This window comes from Megalops cyprinoides, chromosome 19, assembly GCF_013368585.1.
Source record: "Megalops cyprinoides isolate fMegCyp1 chromosome 19, fMegCyp1.pri, whole genome shotgun sequence".
Classification (NCBI taxonomy): domain Eukaryota; kingdom Metazoa; phylum Chordata; class Actinopteri; order Elopiformes; family Megalopidae; genus Megalops; species Megalops cyprinoides.
The window spans coordinates 24,381,852-24,395,934 of record NC_050601.1 but is presented as its reverse complement, the minus strand read 5'-3'; the positions used below and the strand labels follow the sequence as shown (position 1 = coordinate 24,395,934).

General features: G+C 45.4%; 1 protein-coding gene across 1 annotated transcript in view; it reads right to left on the bottom strand.

Moving 5' to 3' along the window:
- Window positions 1-14,083, bottom strand: part of grid2ipa (glutamate receptor, ionotropic, delta 2 (Grid2) interacting protein, a) — a 50,194-nt gene that overhangs the window by 21,788 nt on the left and 14,323 nt on the right. Inside the window, exon 5 of the mRNA XM_036553482.1 lies at window positions 3,124-3,402. Within this exon, the coding sequence (XP_036409375.1) occupies window positions 3,124-3,402 (279 nt within the window). The remainder of the gene's footprint in view (window positions 1-3,123; window positions 3,403-14,083) is intronic.

The following is a 14,083-nucleotide window of genomic DNA, read 5'->3' as shown; positions in this document are numbered from 1 at the left end:
ATTTGAGTTAAGTACTGTACATTACATAAAGAGTAGGAGTGGCATACAAAGAGAACATACAAAGGTAACAGTGACTTTCAGAGAGCATCTAATAAAGAGGCATAACAAGTTTCACAAACAGGACACCATTAACCTCATATGAAAAAGAATCGGTACTAAATATAGTGTTTAATGGACAATGTGTAACTACGGTCTCTGCAGGTCTGCTGAGCTAACGTATTGTACAACATCCCTGTACATTGAGTCAGTCGTTGAGATGATAACACCGGGCATCATGGCGGGACCACAGAACCAATTCGCGGTAACCCTCCTGCTTTGCTAGCGCCACATTTCACTCTGGTGTGTTGGACAGTGGCTTCAAGTTCTTCTCATGCTGCTGCCCCGTTTACCCACAATGCAATGGGAATGGAGGGAAATTTCATTAGCTGATGAGACAGACATGAGACTAAAGCTATCTGAGGTACACCAATGTATGAAGCTGTATTTTAAATGGGATTTTGCATTTGTGCCTTTCAGGCTGTTCATCTATTCTGTCCAGATGGACACATCCATTGCACTAACCTGACTCCACCATGACAAAATACCCAAATAGCCTCAACCCTCACAGTACAGAGGAAATGCCTCTGGGCTACCACACAATCACATAGAAATTACATACTGTATGTACATGGGACCCACAGGGAACCCCCCAACAGCTATAGTGTTGCCATGGGAACTCCTTAAGGCAACACCAGGAGGCCTAACACAAGTGTAGTTGACAAGCAATACCTCTGTCCTGTTTAGGGGAGGTGGTTTGAGCAGATGAAACACATGGGCTTCTGACACTCTTCAATGACAATGACATTACTCACCTTTTCGCCCTCTAGTAATACAAAACACATTAGTGTCTATACTTCACAGGGGTGCAGCTTGTGTGTGAGCGAATCAGTCAGAGAGGAAGTGAGTGAATGAGCACAAATGGGTGAATGAGTGAATGAATTAATGAGTGTGTGTGAGTGAGCTGGTGAATGAATGTGAATGGATAAGCGAGTGAAGAACTGAGTAAACTAGCTATTTCTAGACCCGTTTCCCAAAGTCACCACCAGAAAGGAAATTGTGCTAATCCTCACAGTGAAGCCTCGCTTTTTAGCAGATATGTTGAGTGTCTCTGCCTCCAGCAACACGCTGTAAAACTGCAATGGGAGTCCTCTCTGTGCTGGCCTCTCACAACACAAGTGCCAAAATCTCTTTTTGGAGGATTAAACGCTTACTTCCCCTGCGGACATTGTTTTGCCGCTTGGCAATGGGAAAATAATTTGGAGGGATGAGAGCAACTGTCTGAACACTGCAGGGAATCGCTCCATGTGGTAGATGCTGCTACACTCGACTCCTGCTGTAAGAACGCAGTACAAATCTAGATCACAGCACACCATATACTACAGAGAATATTAACTTTAGGAATATGAATGCTTTTACACCAATGCAAGGAATATGTGAGGAGTTACATCCAAGCCTTGTGGTGAACAGGCTGTGTCAGTGCCATCATATACAAGCACTGTAAGTTTGGTAGATACCCTCCTGATTCCACAGAGTTTCCATTTTTGCATATTATTCATTTTCACAGCTGGATATTTACCGAGGGTTACAAGGTTACAAGGTACCAAGGTTACAATAGCAGTAGCCTACATAGGAATCAATCCCACAATCCTCTGGTTACAAACCCAGGACATCACCATTGAGCCGGCGTTCTCCACTCCTAAAGCCCCTCAGACAGTCAGGATCTCTTCCAGTTGGGTTGCTGTGACGTCCCATCCAATTCCACTAAGTGGACCCTCCTTACCCTGTCGTGAGCTGTTAAGCTGATTATACCTCCCATATTCATACGCACTCGTCAGGGTACCGAGGGACAGATGGAAACTTCCTGCAAAACCTAGGAAGGGCATGTCCTGTTCATGGTGATGGTGGAGAGACTCTCTCCAATCACAGGGAGAGAGAGCGGGCTGAGGGCCAACAGGCTCGACATTTACCTTGTGTGCCTCTCTCTGTATGAGCCTGTCCCTCTCAAACAGCAAGTTCTCTAGCCTTACCCCTCATCCCCCTTTTTACATGGAGGGCTCTTTTCTTAGCTTTTGTCTCCCAGAATGTCTCTCATTTCTGAAATTGCTCATTCTCAGCAACATCTACTTAACTGCGGATCCATGCGAGTCAGCTAAAGTCCTGAGCAGCACAGAGGCCCCTGTTCAACTTGTGGCTGCTTTCTTCCTATTAATAACTGATAACATGGGATTTGTGTGCATCTGGTACAGCTTAGCATCTTCTCAGGTTAAGCCTCTGATTAACAAAATAGATGGATTTGTTTTAGAAAGTTTATGTTGAACTGTCATAGTGGCAACTGAGAAACAGAATAGGAAATGCTGTTTTCTTCTTAACTTTTTAGGCTTCCTGTGGTGTTTCATCCTTTCAAGAGCAAATACAAAGTACCTTTGATTATCTGTGTATGTTATGGATCTACTTATATAAATATTTCACTAGAAGACATGGCTGGGTAAGGGCCCAGATTTATGTGTGGTGTAACACAAGGCTTACAGAAAAAGCATTACTCATAAAATAGAAAACTTAAGATAAACAATATGACATGCTTGTGATTAGAAAAAAGTACAAGTTTTAAACAGTTTTAAACAGTAACTCCATAACAGCACACACAAGATGTGCTTAACAATGCAACAAAGTTATCCATTTATACAGCTGGACATTTACTGAGCAATTGCAGGTTAAGTACCTTGCTCAAGGTAGCAGTGCCCCAGCGGTGAATCAGGGTGGCGGCAGTGTAGCACAGTGGTAAAGGAGCAGGACTCATGACCGAAAGGTTGCCGGTCACTGCTGTTGCACCCTTGGGCAAAGTACTTAGCCCACAATTGCCTCAATAAATATCCAGCTGTATAAATGGATAACATTGTAACAAAAAAAGTGTAACCTATGTAAGTCGCTCTGGATAAGAGCGTCTGCTAAATGCCGATAATGTAATGTAATATAATGCTTAAGAAGTGGAATGACTTGCTAAAATTGTATTCTGTGTGGCCTCGTGCTCTGCCACATTTTACCTGCGGTGGTGTTTCTGGTGTTGGGTTGGGCGGGGTCACTGACCTGCAGCTGCCAGCCGAGGATGCCGAGTGGCCGGCGATGAGCGAGGTGGTCTTCCTCAGGCCGCGGGGTAGCGGCGCGGCGGCCTCCTCGGCGGCGGCCCGCGGCACGGAGCTGGCCCGCGTGGACACCAGCAGACGCTCGGGGTGGTCCTCGCTGCGGCTCCGGCGCAGCCGGTTCTGGCCCAGCTCGCTCAGGCTCTTGCCACGCCGGATGCGGCCCACCAGGCTCTGGGAGACCACCTCGTCGAAGCGCTGCCGGTGCTTCTTAGGGATGAAGATCCTGGAGAACATTGCACGGGGGGGGGGAGTGTCAGAGACACAAAAACATTCCTCTGGGCAAGGAGGGGTGAAGCGGGACGAGGAACAGGTCTACCAGAGACCCGCAAGCTGTTGTCAGAGTAAACCCACTTCAGTTGGTCAAAATTTCCATCCAAAGAATGTTGATAAGTAGCCAACGTGTAAGGGTCCAGAAAGATGTCTAAAACAACTCCATACAGGATAGCAGGCTAGCAGAGGAGCAGGCACCCAATTTAAACAGCTTTAGAAAAAGTAGAACAGCAAACCAAGACGGAGCTGGGTAGGAGCAGTCAATAACACCTTCAGATCAAACCGAAGTATACCAATGTAATCCATCAATGCACTTCACAAACTTTATGTCAGAGCCACCAAGCAGAAGCATTTTTCCCCTGTAGTCCATTGTGTGGAGCCCAAAATCCCTTCAGTTCCTACATGAAAGTGAGCAGTAGATTATGAGGTCAGAGAATATCTACAAGCGTCTATTTCCAACTGAGCCATGAAACCCCCAGAGGATGTGCTGAAGACAGGAAGAGAGAGGGAGACTGAGAGAAGATGCAGAGAGGGAGAGGGAGACCAGGAGAATGAGAGAGAAGGAGACTGTGAGAGGAGGACAGAGAGGAAGAGGGTGAGTTTTCGCAGGAAGCTGGCAGCCCTCTTTGCTGGATATGGAACTGTCATGATCTGTCGTTTTTCAAGACACCAGGTGTGAATGTTCAAGCGCAGTGACAGCCCTGGAGTGGGAGAGAGAGCGCAGAATTGCACTCCCGCCTCCAGAGATTCAGCTGTTCTCTCTGTCTCTCTAAACTACACTTGTCTGCTCGGCTTCAGGCTCTCCCTCACTCCTCTCTCTCCGTCTCTCCCCCTTTCTCCCTCTCTCCTTCTCTCTATCAATATGTCCCCATCTCTCCCTCTCTGTCTCTCTCTTAAATTTTCCCCAGCTCTCCCTTTCTCACTTGTGCTCCAACATTTTGTCTCCCCCTACCCTCACCATCCCTCTTCCCAATCTTTCTCTCCATCAGTCAGTTGTCCTTTTCCTCCTCTCTATCCTTCCTTTCCCTCCTCTCCCTCTCTCCCACCTCTTTTTTCTCTGTCTACCTCTCTTCAGCGAAGAAGCTCTTAGCCGTATCAAGCAATGCATTTCCAAGCAGCCAGTAATGAGGGCTCGATTTTTTAACCCCTTTTGTTTTCACTGTTATGGATGGAAGCGCTATTGAAAGGATGGCTCACACCTCTCGACTGGAGGCAGTTTGTCAGCATGACAGCGGGGCTCTGAGGTCCAGTTACAGGGGCAACGGCAGCAGATGCGCATGTCCCACTCGTACCCACAGCCAGAGCCCCACTGCTTATCAGCAGGAGCAGGGAAGCGCAGCCATCGCAGACACAGCCACCGGCACAGGTGATCCTCAGAGCCTGCGCAGTCGAAGTAGGGCGCACTCCGTTTCCAAAGCCAACCTCCACCTCAGGGAGCAGGGCCCACACAGCCGGCATCTGTGCGTCTCGGATTACCGTCACTCCCACGGCTCCACCCCTCGTCAGTGAGACGACGGGACATCAAAGGCGCAGCCTTTGCACTTCTCAGGCACGATCGCGGCAGAGAAAAAAGCACGCTGAAGCGGAATGAACCGCCGAGATACTTCCCAATTTTGGACAGCCTGTGAGCTTCGTATGAAGCTTTTCAAAGCGATCAACATCAAATGCTGACATCAGTCTCCCATTCCTGTCACCTGAATATCATTAAATCACTCCCACCCAAGTGCCTTCGATTGGTGACAGCTTCAGTGATGGCTTTCCCTGGCTCCTGCTATCTCTGACATGCATGAGGACATGAACCCTCACACATGGAACTCAGCCCAGAGCGCAGTGCAGAGCTGGTTAAACTGCTTCCTTGTTTGTGGGATGGCTGTTAACCACAGCAATTTACAGGGATTACAGTTCATGTGCAGTCACAGGTTCTCATAGCTGAACAGCTACTGCAGCAATGATGCTGACGCACCTTGTTCCACTGTCTTCAGATAGATGGCGCATGGCCTCACACTGATCTGGTCAGGTTCACAACTCCTCATGAGAAAAGGAAATGTAGTTTGGCTCCAATATGGCAAAGTGTAGCACAGTGGTAAGGAGCAGCGGTCAATATGGCAAAGCGTAGCACAGTGGTAAGTGTAGCACAGTGGTAAGGGCAAGGTTCTTAACCCAGAATTTCCTGAGTTAATATCCAGCTGTATAAATGGACAACCTAAAAATTGTAACCTATGTACGGCACTCTGGATAAGAGTGTCTGCTAAATGACAATAATATGATGCAGCATAATATGGCATCAGCAAAGTAAAAGCATGGTTTATTTTAGTTGCTACACTCTCTGAACTCTGAACTCTCTGAGCTCTTTTTGTCTTAACCCGACAAACGGAAAAGCATGCAGGTTTGCTTTGCGTGTGCAAGGTCCTGTATAAGCACAGGAGCAAAAACCAGCGACATGCAGTATCCAGCAGTGTCCAGCATCGACCTTCTCCAGAGCTGCAGAAGCAATCTCCCACACAGGGTTCAAATCTATGGCTCTCTGGATGCAGTGTACCATGGCTGACTGAGTTAATCCACATAATCTTTCACCAACCAAAAAAAAAAAATCACCCAGTGTGTTTTAGTAAAACCAAACCGTATTTTCTGTGGTCGTTTCCTGGCTGCGCTCTCTGGATGCTGGAGACTATTTTCAGACGCCTAAATAAAGACTCACAGCGAGCGTCTCTGATGAGCGAGTTCTCCGGAGTACGTCAGCGCAGCATGCCGCCCCTGCGATTGCGGGGCGACTCCGTCAAAGTCGCCCACTTCATCGCAGACACCGAACGCGTGCAGCATTCAGCGTCGCCGCAGTCGGAAAACACATTTTCATAAAACTTCAATGACACTTTGGTAATCTGTTCTCAGAAAAAGAAATTTAACGGTTATTGCGTGAATTGTGTTGACGGTGTTGAATGTGTCAGTTTTTGCTACACGCATAATGCCGTTAGCACATTATTTTTCCATAACCCTTTAATAACCATTGCTTTAAACTGAACCAACGTAACGGTCTCTGTCCTGTGGCAATCACAAGCAGCATTACTTCTAAGAGCTCCGTAACCATGACAACCACTCCAGATATGACATGAAAAGTATATGATGTCTCTCTGATAAAAGGATGCGGGTCTCGACAGCTGGGAGCCATGTAGCCGACGAGACACGGGGCTCTCCATAACAAGCTCCTGTTGCTGAGGTCACCATGGAAACGGAGCGGGTGAATACAAGCAGTGGGAAGTGGGTCCGTGTTCCTGAATTGAAACCGGTACAAATTATCTCCATATCTATATCGATCACTATAATGCAAGGAAGCTGTCACTTTCCCTGGGGCTAGTGCTGGTACTCTGTGAGCCACCGGCCCGCTCTCTGTCGCCGTCTAGAGTCCATTTTGATTATGGCCGTGGAAAAAAAAAGTTGTTTCCAAATGTGGAACTAGTTCAAAAAGAGCTACTTCGCCGAGCAAACTGATGCCTACTACTTTCTGTAGCCTCATTTGACTTTTTGCACAAAACGCTAATAAACATACCTCTCTCGCACGCAACGCTGAATCGGATCTCTCGCATTCAGCCATTTGCCATCGCGTTTTCCCTCCAGCTCCTGCGCATACCGGATCAGCGCTGAAAACCAGGCCACGGTCGCCTCCGCTCCCTGAAACCACGGCGCGGTTCCTCAAGGTCGGCCCATCCAAAACTGGAACGGCATCTTTACCCTCAATAAGCAGCACGGGGATTTTTATTTTCTAGGGCGGGGTTAGAAGATACCACGCAGAATGCTTATAGTGGTCAAAGATGTTTGTGTCCGCTGGAAGGATGCAGAGGAGATTAGAGATGGGAGCCTAGGGCTTCATGTGCCCCTAAGTATGTGAAACTGTTAGGTTATCACATGAGATCAGAGACTCACTGATTTGACCCAATCACAATGTTTTTCTGTAGAGAGCAAGGTCTTTGGGTTGGTTTATACAAGTCAGCAACTGAGAGCCCATGAGGTTTGTGAAGCTTCCTTCTGTTTGCAGAAGTCTGCATTCCCTGTGTCAATCCTGCAGCTCCGTAACCTGTAGATGAGATGTACCTTCCTCTGCCACAGATCTGACCTGGATCAGTCCAACCTGGACCAACAACAAATACAGTATTTACTGGACAAGTCCCCACCCTAATATAAATGGGGTCAATAGCAAAAGTGGTTTTGTCACTGTACTATATCGTGCGATCTTTGGAAGACTTTTAATAATGCATCTTTCCACAAAGGAGCAATTCCACACAATTAACTTAAAATGGTATTTATAATCCACATTTTTGATATTTCAGCACAAGCCATTACATTCTAGCGCACAATTCAATAGTGCAACTCCAAATTAACATATAAGACAAATGCATTTCTATACAAGTAATTGGAGGGTCGAGAGTGAATCTGAGCCTAATCTTACTCCCGTAATGGCAATAGGCCAGGAAGTAAATGAGCCCAATATATCGATTTGTCCTGTGACAAGTAGGCATGGCTTTGTGCGAGTCAGTGTCATCATTTGCACATGATGTAAATATTAAAACAATAACATCAACATCTTCGATCTGAGACCTAATGATAATTAATGTAGTCAAGATGCATGATGGGAATACAACGGTTTTGTATTCACTGAGACTGTGATGACATTCTTCAAAAAAACCAGTAAAGGCGAGTCTAAGGTAGAGATCAACACATAAAGCTTAGCAGAGGTCTTTTTCAGACACCTTTCTGTTTCAGTGTGCAAAGACACATTTCTGTTTTAAAGTGTTCAAAGACAAAGTGAAAATGGCACATATGCTCTCAATGAGGGTGAAAACTCAATATAGATTTTTTTTTTGTGCAGTGACCCACTTCTAAATACATGTTTTTGATCTCATAGGAATAGGACACAGTGCTAGCACTATATCTGTATTTGCCAAGTGATTAAATACTCTACAGCACCTCCTTGATGGGTAGTGTTGGGCCAGCCACCCCTGCACAAGTATTGATTATCCACTGATAGAGAGAGCAAAACATAACTACCGATTCAGCAAAAAGTGAGGAACTTTTTTCTTTTAATGAGGAGAGACGCAAACTTAAATGATCCCGGTGTTTAAAACTCATTTCGTTTCTGAGATGCCCCCAATTAGAAGGAGGTCAGGAGGACTCTAAAATTAACCACACGGGTGGGGGTTGGAGGGGGGAGGGGCAATACTGTATTTCAAGGACAAATTATTTGAAAAGAAGATCAGTGAATGAAACTCGAACCCTAACGAAGCAGGATTTCAATGGTCCGAAAGAACCATGTTAAAAAAAAAGAACCCGTGTGTGATCTGTGTGCTTAACTGTTTGGACAAGGCAAAACCCAGCCATCAATATTAGTAGAGGATTGTGGGATATCCTACAATGCACACCTAATCAGCCATCTGTTTAGATCAGGCAGAGGAGTCTCTCCAGCAGTGAAGGTGAAATAAAACGCAGGTTGGATTCACATGCATCACCACCAGATGCTGCCACACAACAGCATGCCAACTCATCACCAAAACACACCTGCGCAGCTAAATGCTAAACACCTGCCACTGCACCTGTCAGCCCCCACTGTAACCCCATCAATGTCCTTCAACCACAAGCAAGACTCTCACTGAGGAAGTCCAGCCATAAAATGCTGGACAGGACCACAGACATCTGTGGATTTTGGCAGATGTTATTGGCAGCATGTGACTGCCAGCTAAAACCAATGTGTATATATCCTCAACACATAAACAGAGAGTTAGGTCAGGCCTGCACAGACCAAAAAACAGCTTAATACATTTATATGCTTGCATAACCAGGTCAGTGAAGCTTTGCCATACATGTCAGATAAACAGGAAAATCCTGCCATGGCAACAGTGGCGCTGTTATAGGGTAAAGGTCGTTTCTGGAGCTTAATACCCGTTTTGAATGTGTGTAGTATTAATACACCCAAATCACGCATGCGGCATTTAACCCACAGAGGGGAAAAATCCTTTCACAAAATAGCACTTCCCTTACAAAGAGACTGCCTAGGACCAGGTCAAAACCAGGGAGACGCAACAGACAACTGAATGGTTCATAGAACCAAACAAACTGACTGCAACCAGAACCAGCAATGATCCTGATACCAGAAGCCCTTAAAAGTGGATGCTATACTGCACTGTATAAGACAAACACTGTTACTGTATGAGCAGGAAAAGAGCATCTCTGAAATTCAGCGGCACTGATCCTCTCAGCTGCACTACTAGGACTAACAGTTGCAAAAGAAGTTACAAAGTTGGCTAGTGAACTCTGGCTAGCTAATGATATCACATAATTAATAAAATTCAGTTAATGATACACATACAGGCTGACTTTAAATCTCCAGGAGGATAACCCATGAATAACCCAATAAAAATGCAAATTTTTCTACCATTAGTACAACAGGCCCTTTAATCTCTCTCAACATATTTTTAATTTGAAATTACATGCATTTTATGACACTTTTAGGTTTTCAAAAAATTTGCGCATGCTGTTTTGTGTATTCTGAAAGGGAATGCCCAAGAAGAAGATGCATAATTTACAAAATTCCCAAATGCTTCTGTTGTTTACGTATTTATGATAATTCATCAAAACAAGCACTAGTGTAGGTTTAAAACACATCCGCTATCTCAGTCCCATTGACAGCACGGCTTTGAAAAACATACTGACAAGGAGCAACGACCAGAGAACACTCTCTCAGACATGTCATTAAAAGTTAACATGCTCTCCTCAGACTAAGCATCATGCAGAACATGTATCAATGAAATGACCACATCTACACCTAGAACTACTTAAAAAAACTGCTGATGGCTTTCAAAAGACAGACAAATTCTGTCAAATTTTGAGTAATTGTTCTAAATCACAAAACTGCAAGAGAATTTACTTTCAATCAATAAATTTTACCGTAAAATTAAATGTAAAAGTGACATTTAATCATTTAGATCCATAAGCAACAGTACTTCAGCAAAGAACCCCCCCCCCCGCCAATCACCATCTGTCAAAGCTGATACAACCAGTCATAAATTAACTGTCCTGCACAATAACTAACATCCAAGAGCCATCACTCCCTATGCTGGCTGTACTCAGAGAAAGTTCGGCCGGAGCCACACTGGGATATAAATAGAGCGTGCCCCTCAGTGAGGCGAGAGAGAGCGTACCGAAAGTGTCGGGAGAAGCTCCTGTCCCTCCCCATCGCTCCGCTGGTGCGCCGCAACAGTTCAGTTCTGCGGTGAATTCGGTAGACGCGGCAGCCCGAGGGGGGCTCCTTCCTCACATTGCCTCCGCTGCTAACTACCCGGTGAGGAGAGCCCCAGGACCGGCGGGAGGAGCGGGGAGGGAGCGTCCGCGGGACGCCGGAACCAACGCACTGCAGCGCGCTCCACCGTGCCTCCAAGCCGGCCACATGTCCGCACCCCGATCCACGAGTCTTTTAATAAATCCCGTCCTCGTGCGGCTCTTCCTTCTCTTCGGCCGCTCTGGCGCCGGTGGGGGGAAAAGGGGCCACCTGAACAGGTGCACACTGCACGGAGCGTCCTGGTGTGCCGCAGAGTCCGGGGTGTCACCTGGCTCCCGGCAGGCGAGTTAGCGAGTTAGCAAGTTAGTGGGTTGGCGAATTGGCTGCTGCGCCTCGGAGGCGAGGAGAGAGAATCAGAGGAGGGAAATAGGGAAAGGAGGGAGGGAGAGAGGCGCGGGTCCCAGAGGGATTACGGACGTAAATTGCCCCCCTCTGCCGCCCACTTACACCCCCCCCCTCCCCTGGCCGGTGATCTGCCACTGTCAGCCAGGCCTGGCCCAGATTGACAAGTGTCAGACTGGGCTCTAAGGCTGAAGCTCAGAATTAGCGCAAGCAACCCCCTACATGCAGCGACACACCCCCCGCTGTGAAACTCTTCAGGGAGTGCTCTCTAAGGGGCCCTGCTTCAAGGGCACTTAGGAATCTTATCTGACGATAATCCAGGGATCCTTTTTGGTTGGATGGATCAAGAGCATCTCAATCAGACTTGATTTAAGCTTTCACTAGGTTTGATTTTCAAGTACCTACTGGTCAGACAGTCAGCTTGTTAGCCAGTTTATGCTCTTGTTTCATTCATTATGATTGAGCAGGACAATCATGTTAAATAAGGCTCCCCAATTCTCCAAACATCACACTATAATATATTTGCTTAGCACACATCTTTATCCAGGGCAACTTGGATAGCTAACTTGGCATTTTATCTATTTATGCAATTCTGTATTTACTGCATTAAGCTGCACTGCCTTCCCAGAAAAACACCACAAAGGTAAATATCTGAGCAAGTACCGATGTACTTTCAACAGTCTTGAATTGGACACTGGTAACTATCTACACTGTTAGTGCAAAAGGTGCTGAAAAATCAGTATCAAAGAGCATGCAGCAAACATGCAATCTGTCACGCTTACGCTTCTCACGTTTTTTTCGGGCAACATTATTTTTACACTCGTTCTGCCCTACTTGACAAGCTACGTACTTACAAAGCGTCATCGGCGCACTTGCACCAGCCTCTGATACATGGAATACTTTTTTATTTTTTATATAAGAAGTAGGCTGGTTAAAAATAGAGTGGACCCATGTGGGGATCATTCTTCAGAAAGGACACTGGTTGAGGCTCCCTTGGCCAGCAAGGGGACGATGATTAAACATGGAGATGCGGGCCTGTTCGGGCCCACACTGTCCCCCCGGGCGGAGAAACGTGGTCAGCCTGCTTAATAAGCCCCCAGGGGTGGGGGGAGGGTTAGGAAGCCTATCCGGTAAACATACGCTCAGTACAAGATGCTTGGTTCTCAGTCTCCAAAGAATCGCCCCACTTCTGTTTGGGAAGCCACAACACAATGGTTCAGCCTCTGGGGTGGCGTTGCTCACCCACAATAGGACAAATTGCGGCGTCTACGTTTTTTCCACCATCTGTGCCTTTCCCCCGCCCCTCGCCCAGGGGCGTGTGCCTGACTGACAGGACGATAACCAATTGGATGCCTCGCATTAAGCACAGATGGAGAGTGCAGAACACTAAACAAACCAGCAAGACCGCTTCCAGGTGGAGACGTTTCACCACATCTGTAGCATCTGTAGGGCAGGCTACCTGGGGGTCTTCAAGAAAACAAAACCCCTGGAAGAACCAGGCCTGTAAAAAAAACCCTGGAAAATGATTTGTTGGACCTATTTAAGAACTTAGCCATGTAAAAAACCATGGAAAACAATTGGTTGGATGCACTAAGCAAATCAACTGTGTAAAGGATGCTAACAAGGCACATGTTCAATTTCCAGCTCCAGCTGTTGTGCTGCCTACTTGCAAGTCACCCAGAAAAAAAACATTCTTATTTATTTAAGGTTTATTTTACATATTTGTTAGTCGTTTTAGATTCTGCTCCACAGGTGTGGATACCAATCTTTCTATCAATCAGCTTTCTCTGTCCCTGGGTCAATTTTAAATACTTGTTGACTTTTCCTGACAGCTTCAAATCAACGTCAAGACTCGAATCAATGCACACATTAAGTGATCACTGCAAGCTAAACTACTGATGAGTGTTTCAAAGACTAGACCTGTTTTGCTGTTACAACCAGGGAAGTATTCATTCTGATTACCCATGCAACTTCATCTGTCAATAACTATATTTCCGTTAATTTTTTTTTTTTAACGGAAATATATTATCAATCTGTTCAGACAAAGAAGAGTTCATGTCAAATTCTCCAGAAAGGATTAACAACCATCTCGACTCCCCAGAATAGATGCCTTGAAATAGATGTTTTTAATAGATACCTGTCTCAGCTGAAGCAGACATTACTTTCACATCTTTCAAAATTTGTCTGCAACACCTGATATAGCTAGGCTACGTCAACAGCTCTCTTGGGTGTTCAGATGTTAACTTCTTTGTTATTATTAGATGCTAAGAAAATCCTTCACTTGGCTTTGGTCACAGTATTTGTCTGACTAACTCTGGTCAAAGATGATCAAAGATCTCAGCCAACATTTTAAATCTACAGTAGTGGCAATGCCTCATCTTAAAATAGAGAAGGCAGAAACCTTCCAGTTTTACTGATTATTGCTATCTTACTGCAATTATTATTATTATTATTATTATTTATTATTATTATTATCATCATCATCATTTGCATAATCAACAAGCAAGCCAGATAGCTGAATAGTTCTTACTAATTGCCAGGTAATTCCCTTTTTCTTAATTGTGGTGTTTTTTTTTTTTTTTTTTGCTTTCTGCCAGAGAGTTTAAATTCTCTTATTTTTCAGAGATGTTAAATGGTTAGACAGAGTTCAAAAGAGTATCAAATAAAACACTTAATATATAGAGGAAGGCTTCCTTCTGACTGCATATCACACAAGCTTTCAGGGCAAATAGCATCAAAAGCTAGTTAAACTCCATTCAGAATCCACTCACTTTAAATCCACTCACTTTAAAAATAGAGTCTGCACAGATTAGCTTTTTATGTAGTCAACCTCCTCTGGTTTCACACACAAGAATGAGTACACCTGCATTGTCAAATAATAGGTCGATATATAAAAAGTGCACAACATTACAAAAATATGTGATTAAGAGAAAGGTAATTACCTGCCAACTGGCACGGACTGCTCAGC